The sequence below is a fragment of the Pan troglodytes genome, chromosome 8 (genome assembly GCF_028858775.2).
Source record: "Pan troglodytes isolate AG18354 chromosome 8, NHGRI_mPanTro3-v2.0_pri, whole genome shotgun sequence".
NCBI classification, from domain to species: Eukaryota; Metazoa; Chordata; class Mammalia; order Primates; family Hominidae; genus Pan; species Pan troglodytes.
Genome location: NC_072406.2, coordinates 99,536,445 through 99,555,337, shown reverse-complemented (window position 1 = coordinate 99,555,337; position 18,893 = coordinate 99,536,445). Strand labels below are relative to the sequence as shown.

Below are 18,893 nucleotides of genomic sequence, written 5' to 3'. Positions count from 1 at the left end.
CAGAGTGCATAGAAGAATCTCAATTTTTATAAGTTTCTCAATTTTCCCTTTACATTTTCATTCTTATTGTCATCTGTCTCTCACTGATGCTGCTGCTTCTCATGTCGCCCCCTAAGTGCAGACTAGTTCTCACCCTCAGCGCTCTAACCACTGCCTCTAGAAGTAAAATAAGTGTCCTCTTGCAGAATACTTCTACTTCCTTCTCCTCAAACCCCTCCGGCTTGGAATCTCATACCATTTGATTATATTGATCACTCTCCCAATGTTTAGTCACTTTCCCTCATTCTTTGAAGTCTTTACAACCTGACTTACTGCCATTATTTTGATGTCTCATTTAAATTACTTATCTTCTTTGACATTTGACCTCGTCATTTCCAATGTACTTGCTATCTTCAGTATCTAGCTATTCAATCTCATGATCTCAGCTCAAACCACGTTATTACTCCTAATTGCAAATTTTTACAATCTAGCTTTTAAGTCTCCTGCCTTCTGAACATTAACTTCTATCTTCCTAGTTCATTCCATTTACTACAACTTCAAAAATACTGTGACTCATCCTGGATCTACACTCTCATACAATATACAATACAGTCCTTATACAATTCTCAATCCAGTTTTCTCCACACATCCTTTACTTCTCAGCAAACCCACCTTCAAAACATTTAAATAATTTTTACTACTGCTGTTATCCACCCAGGCCAAGCCAAAATCATGTCTCATCTGAATTTTTATCCCCCTTCCTGCTTCTGCATTAGCCCTCACCTTCAGTCTATTCTCAATACCCAAGCAAGAATATAACATAGTATCATAGAGATCATGCCACTCTGCTCACTCAGTTTTAAGGCCTTCTAATTCCACTCTGAGTCATTATTGTACAGATTATATAGCTCTACTCATGCTCCCCACCAGGCACACCTCTTTGATCACAGCCCTGTTGCTCTTCCCCTCATGCCTCTGTTCCAGCTTTGCTGTACCCAACACTTCCTGGTGCTCTTTGGGCAGGCTGGGAATTGTCTCTGTGTTAGCCCATTCGAGCAGCTATAACAAAATACCATAGACTAAGTAGCTTATAAATGACAGAAATTTATTTTTCACAGTTCCGGAAGCTAAGTCCCAGATCAAAGTGCTCACATATTCCATATATGATGAGGCCCTATTTCCTAGTTCATAGACCCATCTTCTTCTTCACATGGTGGAGTCGTCATATGGTGGAAGGGACAAACCAACCCCCTCAGGCATCCTTTATAAAGGCACCAATCTCCTTCATGAAGGCTCTGTATTCATGACATAATCACCTTCCAAAGACCTTAACTTTTAATAGTATCATACTGTGAATTACATTTCAACAGTAATGGGGGGGGGGGTTGTCAACATTCAGACCATAGCACTCTCATATTAGATACTTTGTACGTGGTTTCTCTGACTGAAAACACCTGTCTTCAAATTCCTCCCTGAATTGTTTCCTTATCTCCTGGATTAGTTCCTTCTCATGCTGCTAATAAAAACATATCCTAGACTGGGTAATTTATAAAGGAAAGAGATTTAATTGAGTCACAGTTCTGCACAGCTGGTGAGACCTCAGGAAACTTACAACCATGGTGGAAGGGGAAGCAACACATCCTTCTTCACGTGGTGGCAGCAAGGAGAAGTGCCAAGCAAAATGGGGGGAAAAACCCTGATAAAACCCTCAGAGAACATGAGAATTCATTCATATCACAAGAACAGCAGCGTGGGGGTAACTGCCCCCATGATTCAATTGTCTCCCACCAGGTCCCTCCCATGACATGTGGGGATTATGGGAACTACCATTCAAGCTTTAAATTTAGTGGGGGACCCAGTCAAACCATATCACCTTCTTCAAGTCTTTCACTCAAATGCTACTGTCTCCATCATGCCTTCCTTATTTCCCTACTTAAAATTATATCTCCTCCTCGTGTTCTTTATTTGCTTTGTCTGCTTTACTTTCCTCCATAGCACTTAGCAACACTTAACATATTATATAAATTATTTATGTTGTTACACATCTCCTTCCAAGAGAATGTAAGCTCCAAAAAGGCATATTTTTCTTTATTTTCTTTTTTACACTGCTATATCCGCAGTGTCTACAATAGAATGTGGTACAAGGTAGGAGCTTAATGTGAATGAATGAATGTTAGTCGTATTCCCTTTTAAATTTACCTTATTTTCTAATTTTCTACATTTTCCACATTCCTTCATCCTTTCCACCTTCCTGCATCCTGTGGGATGTGCATACAGAAAGCAGCAACATTAAGGTAAAAAGTTTAACCTTTGGATTAATATTTAAATCTTGAGACTGTTTTGCTTTTCTGTTGCCTTTAGCAAAACCATATTCCTGCTGCTGTCAGTTATGATGCACTGAGAAAACTTCAGAGACCTAAGCTTTTTCCAGAGAAGAGAAGCTTTACTGGTGTTCCAGCCCTAAGGTGAGACCAGCTTATGCATCCTGGTTTATATTTTATTTTGTCGCCTTTATTCTCTTTCTCTTTATTTTTCTTTTCTTCTTTCTTACATTGTATTTCTGTTTGGAAAAGACCATGTACAAACAGAGTAATATGTGGATCCATGCCTATCCATCTTAGTATAATCATGTATTCATTGTACTTTGTTGTATACATTTGGTACGTATTCTAAATATGGACATATGCTATGTATCATAATGTACATAACCATTTCTCTATTGATAGACTGTCACAGTATTTTCAATTTCTGATAACAGCAGAAATGATCCTTCAGTTGCTATCATCAATATTTATTTGTACATATCAATGATCATTGTAGAGGATTAAAAACAGAAGAAGAATTTTTAGGGAAACCATGTATAGTTAAAACGTGTATATACTTTTCACATTTTCATAGATAAAGAGCATCCCTATTTTTTTCCCCACTAACAACAAGACAAGATGGCTGGAGAAAAATAAATCACCAGATATCATAAAGATACTTGCATGTTTTATAAGTAATTAATAACTACTTTCTCATAACAGTAAAAACTATTTTGTTTTGTATGAGAGGATTTTTCTCTCTAAGTTTTAAAAAATCATTACATACAAATATATCACATCAAACCCAAAAGCCATTGCTAGCACACTGGTTCCTGTCTTAATATTAAGTATGAGATAAAAGGCCTTTATCTTCCAGAAGGTTGTTCATAACATGCCAAATATGTGAACACCCAATAGTCAAAGGACATTATCTCTATGATGTAATTTTGAAAGTTATTAAAATAATTGTTTATCAATTTCATCCTACAAGCACACAATTTAAACCATTCTTTTAAAGTGGATTTTAGAAGATTGGAATAGGAAGTTATAGAAGTCAATCCCTCCACAAAAACTGCCATTAAACTGGAAAAAATAAGAATTAACCTTTTTGGAACTCTGGATCCTAATCAGATAAATAACAACCATTAGTAGACTGCTTGATGCTATTGGCCTTTAGTAAGAAAATGGCTGTATGCACACACCAGATACCATCACTCATTCTTATTCACAAGAGTCAGAAAGTGAAAACAAACCTGTATGTGTAGATAAACAAAATGTGGCATGTACATACAAGGGAAGATTATTTAGCCATAAAAAGGGAATGATGTTCTGATACATGTTTACAACATGGGTAAACCTTGAAAACATTATGCTAAATAAAATAAGCCAGACACAAAAGGACAAACAGTATATGATTCTACTTATATGAAAGATCATGAATAGTCAAATTCATGCAGAGGGAATGCAGATTGCATGTTTCCAGGGCATGGAGGCTGGGGCAAGGGGAATGGAGAATTAGTGCTTAATGGTACAGAACTTCTGTTTGATGTGATACAAAAGTTATGAAAACAGTGTTAATTATACAACATTGTGAATGTATTCAATATCACTGAGTTTTAGAATTGAAAATGATTAAATGGTACCTTTTATGTTATGTATATTTACCACTGGGTAATAAAATTGTATTAATGTAAGCGAGGCAATTTTAACAGTCGTACCACTCTGGAGGAAGATATTGATAATGAAGGAGGCCATGCATGTGGAGGTAGGATATATTACATATATAATATAATATATAATATATATTATATTATATATACATATTATGTCAGGGGGTGTGTGTGTGTGTGTGTGTATATATATATATTTCAGGGTGTGTGTGTGTATATATATATATAATATACCCTGCCTCCACATGCTTGTTTTATATATATATAGAGAGAGAGAGAAATATATGGTATATTACCATATATAATATATATTACTACATATATATGGTAAATCTCTATGTCTTCCTCTTAATTTTTCTGTGAAACTGAAACTGTCCTAAAAAATTCAAGTCCTACAAAAATGAAAATGAGTTAAAGTACTTTTTTTTTTTTTTTTGAAATGGAGTCTCGCTCTGTTGCTCAGGCTGGAGTGCAATGGCGCGATCTCGGCTCACTGCAAGCTCCGCCTCCTGGGTTCACGCCATTCTCCTGCCTCAGCCTCCAGAGTAGCTGGGACTACAGGCACCCGCCACCGCGCCCGGCTAATTTTTTTTTTTTTTTAGTAGAGACACGGTTTCACCGTGTTAGCCAGGATGGTCTCGATCTCCTGACCTCGTGATCCGCTCGTCTCGGCTTCCCAAAGTGCTGAGATTACAGGCTTGCAGGCGTGAGCCACCGCGCCCGGCCGAGTTAAAGTACTTTTTCTGGAACAAAGAAACTTAGCATAAATAGTTAAAATATTAAGAGTTGTAATTAAGGGAAATTTCAGCTCAATATGACTTCAACAGTTTAAAAAATGTATTATTTCACATAAGACCATGGAGAGAGGAATTGGAAGCCCCAGAATTGATTGGGTCAGAAATTGAAAATGATACTATCAGTGACCCAGGTTTGAATGTCTCTCTCCACAGCATTGACTTCACTAATGGATGTGACCTGGTTGGCAGCAGTAGCTTGCACAACATGCTTGTTTGCAGTGAGTAGTAGAGAGAAGGTTTTGCTTTCCCAGAAACTCTGAAAAAGGTCATCAAACCTAAATTTCCTTAGCCTTCTTCTTCCATGAGCAAATCACTAGCAGATGATTGCTAGCAAGGTGTTACTATTACAGTGAACCCCTAAGTGTCAGAGAAAGAGTTAGTTTGGGGAAATATCCTCTCCACCACAATCTTAGTCATTGAAGTCAATTTAACAATATATTGAAATATTTTTCTTAGAAGTTTAAAGTTCCATTAAAGAGTAACAATTACAGAAATTATAGGTAGCCTTTAGTTCTACAAGTGACATCTCAAAAGGGAGATGATTCATCGATTTCAAACTTTCCCTGCAAGGAATACTGGATGAAAATTAACTTGGCAAACATAATTAATAATCATGGGTTATTAATTACTTCTGCAAGGTGGGTGTGCTGATTTTAAAAGGCTTGAATAAAACATAAATTTCCTTAATTTATACTGTAAATGGAGTAATTTGGTGATGTAAATGGTAATATGTAAGGGATTTTTGCTTCAGATCTTACAACTTAAAATATTTTTCTAAAATTAGTTTTTGTACCATCTCTCCAGCATGTTCCAGCCTTTATCAGTCAGTCCAGGCTTCTATAACAAAATATCATGGACTGAATTGCTTACACAACAGACATTTCTCACAATTGTAGAAGCTGGAAAGTGCAAGATTAAGGTGCTAGCGAATTTGTTTCCTGGTGAGGGTCCTCTTCCGGGCTTGCTGTATCCTCACATAGCAGATAGAGAGAGAAAGAGAGAGAGAGAGAGCACTCTATAGACTCTCTTCCTGTTCTTATAAGGACACTAATTCCATTGATGAGGGCCCTATGCTCATGACTTTGTCTAAACCTAATTAATTCTCAAAGGCCTCACTTCCCAATACTGTCACATTGTGGGGTAGGGCTTTAACATATGAAATTTGAGGGAAAAGGAATGTTCAGTCTAGAACAAAGCCCCATACATTTCAGAAAGCTGTGGGACAGGAGGGAATGGGGATGGTATTCAATGGTACCACATCCAAACAAGTCTTGTATGGTTAAAACAAATCAATATAATAACATGAAATTTTACACAGAAACCTATCTGATTATAAACTGTATGCTTACCATAATCAACACTGATGTACATTGTTTTAAAAATACTTAATAGTGTTCTTTGTTTAACCAAACAATAGAGGTATTAACTAGTTTCCTAGTGCTGCCAAAAGAAATTGCTACAAAATTTGTGGCTTAAAATAGTAAAAAAAGAAAAAAAATTCTCAATTATAGAGGCCAGAAGACCAAAATCAAGGTGGAGGCAGAGCCATACATCCTCTGACGGCTCTAGGGAAGAATCCTTCCTTGCCTCTTCTAGATTCTGTTGGCTCCTGGCACTCCTTGGCTTGTGACAGCATAACTCTAACCTTTGTCTCTATCTTCACATGACCTTGCTTGTGTTTCTGTGTCCCAAATACCCATGACTCACTCTAAATTCAGGATGATCTCACCCTGAGATCTTTATTATATCTGTAAAGCTCCTATTTCAAAATAAGGTGATATTTACAGGTACTGGAATGGGAGAGGGTCTAGGACTCAGACGCACCCTTATGAGGATACTACATGACCCATTACAAGGCACAAAATAATTACCATAGGCAAACCGCTGATGAGAGCTCACTCCAGTTTGGAATATATTCATGTTTCCATATAAGAGAAAAATTCGTCCCTGGTTCAGTTCATCTTGGCATCAGTACACGGATGGGATTCAGAGACATGTAGGTGTGGAATACCAGATTCCACCAAACTTAAAAAGCTGGCATACTAAGTTGATAAAACGATGTAGAGTGTGAAGTTGAGTTGAGAATGCTTATGCCATACAGTTTATGTATCTTATAATAGCCTTAATCACACTTCCAGTAATTTTCCCTATCATTGAGTGCTAAAAAATAAAATTAAAGAATTAGAATAAAAAATATAAATACCTCTTTGAGTGGAAGAATGCTGTCAGCACATTTTGTTATTTTATTCCATTGTATAAAGTCTCGGTAGTGCTCTCTTCATAAATGTGTTGAAGGTTTGGCTAAATTGTATCAGATTTGTGATTAAATACAAATGTGAATAGTATAAAACATTACAAAGGACAATCTGAATACTGTGCTATACCAATTTTACAATTTTACAATGACTTACAGATGCCATAAATATTTACTTTAAGGGAGTAAAATAAGTTAAGTCATATTTAAGAACACTTAAATCCTTGAATAAATTAAAAATGGTATTATTATTTACGTATGAAGTCAGCTGACTATTGAAAGCTTATTTTTCAATAACAGAAATATATGCATTATCTAAAACACATATTCCAATATTTTCAAGAAACAAAATACTGAATTAAATTATCTGTATTTAAATGTTTATTTTGGTTATAAAGGTCCATGAAAATGCTTAAAATTGGTTTATTTGATCTAAAAAGTTAATGTGCAATTTTTATTTTTAATGTATCATTTTTCCCATTTATTGTTTTCTAAATAACACTTTCATCCTAAGTAGATGACTGAAGAAACAAAATGATGTTTTCTTTATGATCTCGTAATACATTTCAATGATAATTAGGATGCTGTTCAAGGTGTTGAAGTGTACAATATAACAAATTGCATTTGCAGTTGAATAGTAGCAGAGTAGAAGCTGAAGAAATAAATAATGTATAAAAGTAGCTTAAAACAGATGATAGCAGAGCAAAGAGTTTCCTGCCAACGCCCTCTAAAAATCGGTCCTTTTAGGCTTTTGTGCTGGTATTAGGTTTCAGTTATAGACAAGACATATATATATGTGACCTTTTCCTTTCCTTTTCTATACCCTGGGGTCAAAGTCTCCTATAAAAGGACATTTGCAGCAAGTATTTTCAGCTGGAGTAGGAGGAAAGGGCAGTAGTAGGACAGCAGTATGATCACCTCTTGCTAATGCAGTTTCACTTGATTTGCAACTGGTGTTTAGTAAAGAATTTTGCTTTGCAAAAATAGTGTTTTAATTGGATTATTGTAAGACAAAGTATGCATTTTTAATGTCGTATTAGTATTTTATTAATAAGGCTAGGGAAACCCACTAAATCCCTATACTAAAGTGAATTTGATTCTCCCATAGAAACTTAAATCCTCAGTGTGACACAACTCAGTCCTTCTACTGCAGCAGCTCTTTTATAAAAGCCTCCCAAAGCTCCAAGAAGGAACAAAGAATGTGACCCAGTAAGCTCACACCATAAGTCTATATTGCAGAAACCTTTGTTCAACAAAACTGCAGATGCTCTGTTGAATCCACTGGAGATTGTCCTGATACTAAGGACAAGTATGTAAGTTAATGATTTTATTAATTTTAACATTTTAAAATGTTTTCCTTTGGGGAATTCTAATTTATATATCAATATTCAGGTAATATTTGCTGAAAACACAGTCAAAATGATCTGCATTCACATTCTCATTTTCTATTATAACATAGAGACAACTACTTTATTATCTTTTTAGAAACTTTTGCAACTACTTTAGTTTCTTCCTAATTTTATAAATTAATCTATCTCAAAAAACTTGGCCCAAAAGACTTAGTAATAGCTGTCAACTTCAGAAAAACTAAAACTTTAAAGATGACTTTTAGAAGGAAAATGAAATACAGAAATAATGTATCTCATTTGCACTTAATTAAAAATAATATGAATTGTCACTATTTCCTATGAAAACATCTCATGCCAATTTCTTTTATTAAGCTTGGATTTAAAAGATAATTTAGTTGAAACTGGTAGAATCTTAGTAAAATTATAACAAGAAATTTTTATATTATACATATAATATAGAATAATCATATTTAATTCCACTTGTTAGTCTATTCTGATTCTTTAGCAGGTTGATTCATAATTTGCCAACTTGGGTCAGAAATATTTTCTATTCTTAGCTTTTGCTGTCAGCAGAGATAATAATAATATAGAACCTGAACAACAAAGGATTATGTATTGTTTCAATTTAATTAAAGTTGATTCCCTGCTTTAAGAGAGACTCACATTTTATATTTTATTTTTTTATTAAAAAGAGAATGTAGATATTTGCTTTTCCAAATTTCCCATAAGATAAGAAAAACATATTTTTTCTTAATTACACCCTTGCTAAGTCACGCTAGCTGCCTGACCTTGGACAAAATTCTTAACCTCTTTGTGTCTCATTTTCAATAACTGTGAATTAAAGATGATTATTGTAGTATATTTCTCAAGGGATTATTGTGGGAATTAAATAAAATAATCCTCTAAAATGCTTAGTACAGATTCTGGAACATCATAAGCAGAAAAAATTAATAACTATTTTTTTTAACTATATTATATGACATACTTTTTCTTATGATCTTCAGGGGAATTTCTACTTATCTTAAAAACATATATAGATATTGATCTGCGGAGAAATATATCTCTGTTATTTCAAGGTCTGTGGATTACATAATGGTCAACTCTGATTGATTTACTGATTGATTAAACAAAATTTTAAAGCAAAACTAAAAATATTGCAGCTATGTTGGTTTTAACCATTTTAAACTCTGATGAAATTTGCTTTCTGTTTGGTTTGTGACTAGGAAGCTAAACATTATTTATTAGTAATAAAAATTTCTGGTGTCTAAAGAAATTCAAGAGGAAAACCATTAGATTCTATTACAATTAAATCTGTTAAGATTTAATTGCAAATATGTAGATAGTGCAAATATATCTTTGGGTACAATTTTTGTTCTCATTAAGTTACCCATTTTACATTTTGAGAACACTAATAGATGAAATACTTGTCAAAGAGAAGATCTAAGATGGTTTAAAGAAAATATTAAATGAAATCAAACTTACTTGTCAAGCTCCATAGCACAACTTACAAGTCATAAATCACATTCTGTATGACAGCTACGGGAGGGATCTGGGTAGTAAAACAAAATGATGGATTTTATCTTTCCTGTTTTTGAGTTATTAAGAACTAGTTGAACTATAGAATGACGTGAAAGACTCACATCAGGGATGGGAGGTTATTTGCAGAAACTCTTGTTTTCTTTATCACATTAATGTCAATATTTGACATTTCCATATGACTAATTGTTGAACTAATTTTTGATTTCTTATGCCAACTGTTAATAATCCTCTTTTCATCCAGAAAACAATCACTGTTTGTCTATCTGTAAATTGGCATTTGTTAATTTGTTTTTGCTTATTACAAGGATTACCTTTTATTTACAACAAAGCATTCACAGATTGCCGTGACAGATTTGTCTTCAATCAAATCTCATAAACATTAATTGAATTATTGAAAGGAATTTGTAAATTATTGTGTTTTTTTCTAAAATAGTAACATCAGTGTGTATATTACGTTAATTTTGTTTACAGTTTTTGCTTCACATTAACTATATTTAACTGATTTTAACAGCCTTAGATAACTCCAAAACATCAATTACTTTACTTGGATTTATTAATTCATTCAAATATATATACATACATATATATATATATATACATATATACATTTATATATATATACATATATACATATATATATATATATATAAAATGAGAATCTATCATTTGCCAGGCACTGGGCTAGGCAAAGGTAAGAGTGAATGGCAAAATCATGTTCTCCCTGTTTTCCTGTAATGTATTGTCTGGCTAAAGGCTGTGAAGGAAGAGTAATGTGAAGGAAGAGTATTCGAAGGATATAAGAAAAGGGATCACACAATTAACTGTATGTAGGCTGTTCTTAGGGAAGATTTCTTCTAGAGGTGGTACTTGGCCTTCAGTCAGAAGCATGATTTGATATTTGATGTTAACCAGGTAATTGAGGGGATAAGGTGCTTTCTCAGCAGAAAAGACATAGTAGGCAAAGTCTTTAAGATAAAAGCATAGTGAAAGCTCAAAACTAAAAGGAGGCTTGGGTGTCTGGACTCCAGAGACAGGAAGAGTTTAGAGAGTCTAGCAGAGATAGCAGAGAAGACTTTATCTTTTTTTTTCTTTTTTTTTTTTTTTCTGTAGCAACCATCTTTCCTGTGAAAAATTCCCTCTCCTAGTACTTTAGTTCTGTGGATCCAAAATTTATAGCATTCTTCTACCACCACAGGGGTGAGTATATAATAAAAAATGTCAGTTATTCAAGTATGTAAGAAACTTGAAAGTCATCACTCCCATCCTTACAACAAGAAAAATGCTGTACAAACAGACGATCAACAACTCATTTTAGATCCATTAGAGGACTGAGGTCACAGAAAAACTGCTGCCCCCACCCTAAATCCCCACTAAATTAGAGAGATGGGAAAATGCAAAGAATTATAGCCTAGTGGAGCAAAAGCCCAGGAGCCCCCACAGGAGTTAGTGATGGAGTAGAAAACTTTAATATGCAGTTGATTAATTTCTGGAAGCACATTGTGGACAAGCTTGAGAATTAACTTTGAAAAATATATAACATGATAATACTAATTAAAAGAAAGCTGGATTAATATATTAATTTCCAACAAAAAGACTTCAGAGAAAGAACAATTATAGGGGGATACAAAGGGGTATTACATAGTAACAAAGGATTTAATTTTCCAAGAAAACGTAACAATCCTTAATGTGTTTGCATGTAACAGGCTGTCAAAACACATGAGGTGAAAACAGATAGAACTGCAAGAACAGACAGATAAATCCACTATGATAATTGGAGGTGTTAACACCTCTCTATCAATAATGAATAGAACCAGCAGGTGGAAAATCAGTAAGGGCATAGTTCAGCTGAATAGCACCAAAATCAGTGAGTCCCAGTCTCTCTTCCTGGAAGTTGATTCTTGAGCAGGGACATCAGGAGTAGAGTGATGTCCAGGCCATATTTAATAACAAATAAATCAGAGTCTGGACATGATATGTAGGCATTCGTTTCTTTAAAAAAAAAATTGCCCCAGGTGATTCCATTGTGAATCTAATGTTGAGAAGAAATATGCGCAGTCGTTTTCTTTGAATTCATTCTGCCTGAGATATCTAGAGTTGTTTTGGTTGTTGACATTGTTTTGTTTAGCAATTCATTCATTCAATTTTGTGAATTAACTTTCAAGAAATGCCTTTTCCTTGTTATAAAATTACATTGTTTTATGTTATTATAATTTTTAAATTGTGATAAAAGTTGCTATCTCAATGTTGGTCAAAGGAAACAAAATTTCAGTTGACAGGAGAAATAAGTTTCAGAGATCTATTGTACATTATGTAATAGATCTATAGTGATTGTAGTTATAGTGACTATGGAAATCGTGACTATAGTTAATAACAATAGTATATAATTTAAAATAACTTAAAAATTATTGAGAGTAGATTTTAACTATTCTACATATTATTTTCTTTGTGATATATGCATCTTCTGTCATCTTCCATGGGAAATTTGACATTGCAACCTCACCTGAGGCCATCACTTTTTCCTTGATGCTATGAACCATCCTGTCATGTGTTTGTACCATATCAGTAGTGAAACTGACAGTGCTCTGATAGGGGTATACTCTTTTATCCCAATCTATATCCCAATACCCAATAGCCCAGTATTCTTAGAATCCAGTTGTATTCATACTCTCCTGGATCATTTCTGTTCCTTTGTAATATAGTTCCTTTCTTCCCTTATAGGCTCATATGACATTAACAGACAAGACACTTTTCAGAAAGACAGGTAAGTCATTTGTTAAAATCTCACTACTGTTGTTTAACAGAAACATATATATGCATGTATATGTGTGTACTGTATGGAAAAAGTGGAATTAGAGTTTATCTAGAAAAGAAAAAATTACCTCATCTAAGTGCAGAAATGAATAATACTTAAACCATACCATACAATTCTCTATCATATTTCCACAGATAAGTCAAAAATTTTAAAAATCTTATTGTTCATGCATAAATGCAGAAAACAATACCTCTAGTATATGTTTGTGTTCTATTGTACTTTCACAGAAGGTGTTTGATACTTAATACTATGTTTAGAAAAATCTTTGCAATGGTTATGGAATTAAAATTTCATGTAAAAATGATTATGTAGATCAAGAAAAGTTGCAATTTTCTGGATTCCTGATATTTTAAATAAAAGTAGTTTCCAAAGGTGATTTTTTTATTATTTTAATTTTTAATGGAAATTTTCACAATATAACCATCCTATATGATTTTATTTTTCAACTATTATTTTTGTCAACTCATTATTTATTAAGAAACAATTACTTTTAGATACTAATTTATAATTCTTATGTTATAATTAAAAATCAGAGTTCATTGAATAAAATATCTGATTTATGACTCCCTAAGTCAACATTAAATTATTTTATTGCTATATCATGTTTTTTGATGTTCATAACTCTAGGTTTATATAGTAATTTCACTCCACTTTCTTTTTTTTTTTTTTGAGACGGAGTCTCCCTCTGTGGCCCAGGCTGGAGTGCAGTGGCGCGATCTCGGGCTCACTGCAAGCTCCGCCTCCTGGGTTCACGCCATTCTCCTGCCTCAGCCTCCCGAGTACCTGGGACTACGGGCGCCCGCCACCGCGCCCGGCTAATTTTTTGTATTTTTAGTAGAGATGGGGTTTCACCGTGTTAGCCAGTATGGTCTCGATCTCCTGACCTTGTGATCCGCCCGCCTCGGTCTCCCAAAGTGCTGGGATTACAGGCATGAGCCACCGCACCCGGCCAATTTCACTCCACTTTCATTGGGGGGAGATTTGCAGTTAATTCCAATTTGAATAATATCTTTGTAACTAAATTTATCACGAAGCTCAACATGACAATTTAGTATAGTTAATCTCCATTTCGTTTTACTTTTGCACAACTTTTCCAGTGAAGTGATCCTCTGAGATTAGGACTAGTTGAAATCGTAGGGCAAATATATAAATTGTTTAGAAGGAAGCCTTAAGATGCTTTAACTCATGCAATGAATTTGAACATAGAAATGAGAGGAAAGCTTGGATAATTTTATAATGAAAGGCTAAGCATGTTTTCCCCTCAAGAGGAAAAATTTAAATTTCAAACTGAATATTACTCAAACATTAATCATTTAACTGTATAGTATAGCATGGGACATTTTGGGCATGGCAAATTCTAATGGAGGAGACTGCTAGAAATTCTCAGCCACACAGAAATCTGACTGCTTAATTTTGAAAGCTGCAGAGCTGTTAGTAAATTTTTTAATCTTGTTTTTACATGTAACTCAGAAACTACTCTGAAAAACTCTCTTAATGCTTTTTACGGCCGGGTGCGGTGGCTGGAGCCTGTAATCCAAGCACTTTGGGAGGCCGAGGTGGGTGGATCACCTGAGATCTGGAGTTCGAGACCAGCCTGGCCAACAAGGTGAAACCCCACCTCTATTAAAAATACAAAAATTAGCTGGGTGTGGTGGCACACACCTGTACTCCCAGCTACTTGAGAGGTTGAGGCAGGAGAATCGCTTGAACTCGGGAGACGGAGGTTGCAGTGAGCCAATATTGCGCCATTGCACTCCAGCCTGGGCAACAAGAGCGAAATTCCATCTCAAAAAATAAATAAATAAATAAATATAAAAAAAAACAAATAGTTTTTACTTTATTTCTCCCAAAATATGTCAAAAATGGGATAATGGCACACTTGCTTTTTCTGTAGTCAAAACCATTTTGTAAAAAAAACTTGAAATTTACAGTGTAGAATCCAAGGGCAGAAAATAAAGGCTGAACATAGAACTAAGAACCTGTCCAACACCAAGGCAGTGGCTTTTTATCAATTTCTCTCACTCCGGGGCAACATTTATTTTCTTACTCTTGTACTCTTTGTATCTCCATTGCTTGCCTGTGGATCAATAATATTATTCTTTATAACATTATGGAGGCTATATGGCTTTGTGCATCCAGTATGCATCATTATTATATCCTTCATCTCAATTAGAATTCTCAAGTGAAAGAGGCTTATTGATTTCCAACCAATAAATGGATAACTTCCACCTAAATCAAGCGTTCATTCATTGTCCAATCCACTGGACCAGGTGGGCTTGAATCATACATGGAAGCAAACTTCGTAACATGCTGAATGGGTTGGCTCTCATAGAAGGTATTCTTGAGTGGGCAGGTTTCGTTACAAAACATAGTATACTAAGACTGTGGTATTCAGACAGCTCTTCAATCTTCAAGGGAACTGTGGAAGTAAACCAGGGGTGACATGGATTATCAAATATTGTGGATCAGGTGAGCTCTAGGCTTCTCAATGCAAGGTAATTACCCTGCACTTTCATCTATTTTATAATATTGCCTTTATTTTTTTCCATGAAAGAGTAAGGTTTGGAAAAACAAGAAAAACACGGTTAAAATTATTTCTCTAGTGAATTGGTTGTGTTTATAAATCTTTAGCTTAGCTTGAGTCCCCCTTTGTGAAATGTATAAATCCTTTTGATACATTAACAAACACTTGGAAAATGACTTAACTTATTAAGTTGAATTCTCTAATATAAGGGTTATAAGTGAAGGCTTAATTATTCAGCATTACTGAATTCAATATATCTGCCCTTTCAGTTTGCCTAGGGTGACAAATACATTTCCCATTACAGCTTGCCAATGTAACACAGCCTTATTTCATTTTTGTTGTAAATAGAATCACATTCTAATATGTTTTAGCTGAAAACAGCAAAGTATATATTCAACTACTTCCCAATAGGGAAAATTTTTAAAAAAAGTTATTTCTTTAGCCCAGAGCTTTATTTTCCTTTTACATAACAGAAAAATACTTAGTGTGAAATAAAACCTTCTTACACGTAATGAGACCCCATAGAATTTTAATGAAAGACAATTGAAGACCCATTTTTAAATAAGCCATTGGGAAGAATTAATATAATTAAGAATAGAAAAAAACTAGATAAAGTTACAAGAACAACCTAGGAACATTTCTATATTTCTTCCTCATTTTCTGGAGTTTTAAAAGATGTTGAAACATTTTGACAGCTATAGAAAATGACCTAGGGACAAATATACTCTCTATTCCTGACATAAAATGATATGCTTTTTGTGTTTCTCATAAAACTCAGCATAAAACTATATACCTAATAGTTATTTAAAAGGAGTTTCTAAAAATAAATATATTCATTATTAATATGTGACATGACTGAGTTACTTTTGAAAAACTACAAATTATTCAACATACTTTAACATAGGATTTAGTATCAATATGGTATCCATTTCTTGATTCTGTTTTTCATAGTGCACTTAAATATATATGTTAATACTTTTGAATAAGTGCATTATGCTATGAAATGTTTTAATGAGAAAAATGAATCTATACAAAGCAACTTCATTTATATTTTGTTCCTGTCATGTTACATTGCTGATATTTTGTATTATACTAGACATGACTCATTTTTAAATACGTAATTGTATATGAAGTTCTCAGTGTTAATGTCTGGAGGATACAGAATAAAAACAGAAGAAAAGTTAAAAATTAAAAGGAAACTATATTTTGCATATGAATAAGAATATTACAAATACCATATTTATATACTATGTTTATATATCTTTACACTATGCCAAAAGGTATATATGGCAGATATAGAGAAATAATATCTCTGCATAAACATAAAATCAAGATACATAATATTTTAAAATGTTTTTCATTGAAGTGTAATTGACGTAAACTGAACATATCCAGTGTATTTTTAAAGTTTTGGCATATTGGTACACGAGAAAACGCCATGGCAATCAAGATCATGAACATATTCACTTCCCTAAAGTTATTTTGTGTCTTTAGTAATCGCCTCTTCCCCTCTTCCCTACTCAATCTCCATGCAACTACTAGTCTATTTCTGATACTACAGAATGGTTTACACTTGGTAGAATTTTATGTAAATGGAGTCACACAAAATCTATTCTTTTTTGTCTGTCTTTTGCACTCAACATAACTACTCTGACTTTCGCCTATGTTGATACTGGTAGCAATAGTTCATTCTTTTTTTAATTAATAGATTTTATTTTTAGAACAATTTTAGGTTTATAGTAGAAACTAACAAAGCAGAGAGAATTTCCATACACTTTCTTCTACTCTCCATATTCTTTATGATTAATATCTTGAATTAGTGTGGTACATTCGTTATAATTGATGCATCAATATTGACATATTATTATAAATGAAAGTCCATACATTAGTTTTATATTAGGGTTCACTCTTGACATACATTTCATGCGTTTGGACAAATGCATATGTCATGTAACCACTACTACAATATTATAAGAATAGTTTTACTTTCTTAAAAATTTCTGTGCTTGATTTATTCATCCCTTCCCTTGGAGACTACTGGAAATTCTGATCTTTTTACAGTTTTTCCCTTTTTAAGAATGTTGTATCATTGGAATTATACAGTATACAGCCTTTTCAGATTAGCTTCTTTCACTAAGTTGTATGCATTTTAGGTTCTTGCATGTTTTGTATGGTTTGATAGCTTATTTTTTAATCACTGAATATCCCATTTTATAGGTATGCCAGTTTATTGAACCATTACTTACCTGTTGGGGGCATCTGGTAGCTACCAAGTTTTGTTATGAGAAAAGCTATTTTAAGGAGTCATGTGACTCATTTGGATAGGAGTGAAGTTTTTTTGACTCATTTGGATAGGAGTGAAATATTTTTGACTCATTTGGATAGGAGTGAAGTTACTGGTCCATGTGGTAAGACTACATTTAACTTTGTAAGAAACTGCAAAGCTATCTTCTAACGTGGCTGTGCCATTTTGCATTCCCACAAGCAATAAATGAGAGTTTCCCTTGCTCTTTATCTTCAACACAATTTAGTGTTTTCAGTGTTCTGGATTTTAGCCATTTTAGTAGGCATGCGGTGGTATCTCGTTCGAATGAGCGATTCTCTAATAATACATGATGTTGAGCATACTTCATTCGCTTATTTGCCATCAATATATTTTCCTCGGTGAAATGTCTGTTCAGATCTCCTGTCCATTCTTTAACTGGATTATTTATCTTTTTTTTTTCTTTTTGAGTTTTAAGAGTTCTGTGGAGTGCTCATACCAGTTCTTTATTGGATACATGTTTTGTAAATATTGTCTCCCAGTCTTGGCTTGTTTTTTAAATATTAACTATGACTTTCTTAGAGCAGAAGTTTTAATTTTTATTAAATTCAACTTATAACATTCTTCTATAGTCTCACATTTTTATGTTTAAATCTATTATCCATTCTTGTACATTGTGTAAACACGGTGTCTAGATTCTTTTTTTTGGATGTGGATGTCCAATTGTTCCAGTACCGTTTGTTGAAAATATGGTTTTGTGTGTGTGTGTGTGTGTGTGTGTGTGTGTGTGTGTGTGTGTGGTTATATCTCACGTTATGAGTATACTGTGTTTGGTTTATTTATTCACCCATTGATAAACTTTGGGTTGTTTACAGTTTAGTGTTATTATAAATAAGTTTGTCATGGCCACTTGCAAACATTCTTGTATGTATATATGCTATACTGTTTTCTGCTTAAAGAGCAACAGTAGAATAAGTAGGTAAAATGATGGGGGTCTATTTAACTTTGTAAGAAACAGTCCATTTTTTTTTTCCCAGAGTGGCTGTATCATTTTACTTTCCTACCATCAGTATTTGAGAATTACAGTGTTCTAAATCATCACCAACACACAAGATGATGAGTATTTTTAATTGTATTTATTCTAGTAGGTGTGGAATGGCATCTCATTTAATTTGTATTTCTCTAATGGCTAAAGATATTGAACATCTTTTGATGTGATTATTTGCTGTCTCTGAATTTCCTCTGGCAAAGTATGTGTAGGTGTGGAATGGCATCTCATTTAATTTGTATTTCTCTAATGGCTAAAGATACTGAACATCTTTTGATGTGATTATTTGCTGTCTCTGAATTTCCTCTGGCAAAGTATGTGTAGGTGTGGAATGGCATCTCATTTAATTTGTATT

The 18,893-nt window shown here is 33.7% G+C and overlaps 1 protein-coding gene across 1 annotated transcript in view; it reads left to right on the top strand.

The window, feature by feature from the left end:
• The window catches only part of LOC134807045 (SH3 domain-binding protein 1-like), a 29,436-nt gene that overhangs the window by 10,107 nt on the left and 436 nt on the right, over positions 1 to 18,893 (top strand). Inside the window, exons 4-6 of the mRNA XM_063780506.1 lie at positions 2,341 to 2,444; positions 12,610 to 12,652; positions 15,119 to 15,198. Of these exons, the coding sequence (XP_063636576.1) occupies positions 2,341 to 2,380 (40 nt within the window). The 3' untranslated portion in view covers positions 2,381 to 2,444; positions 12,610 to 12,652; positions 15,119 to 15,198. The remainder of the gene's footprint in view (positions 1 to 2,340; positions 2,445 to 12,609; positions 12,653 to 15,118; positions 15,199 to 18,893) is intronic.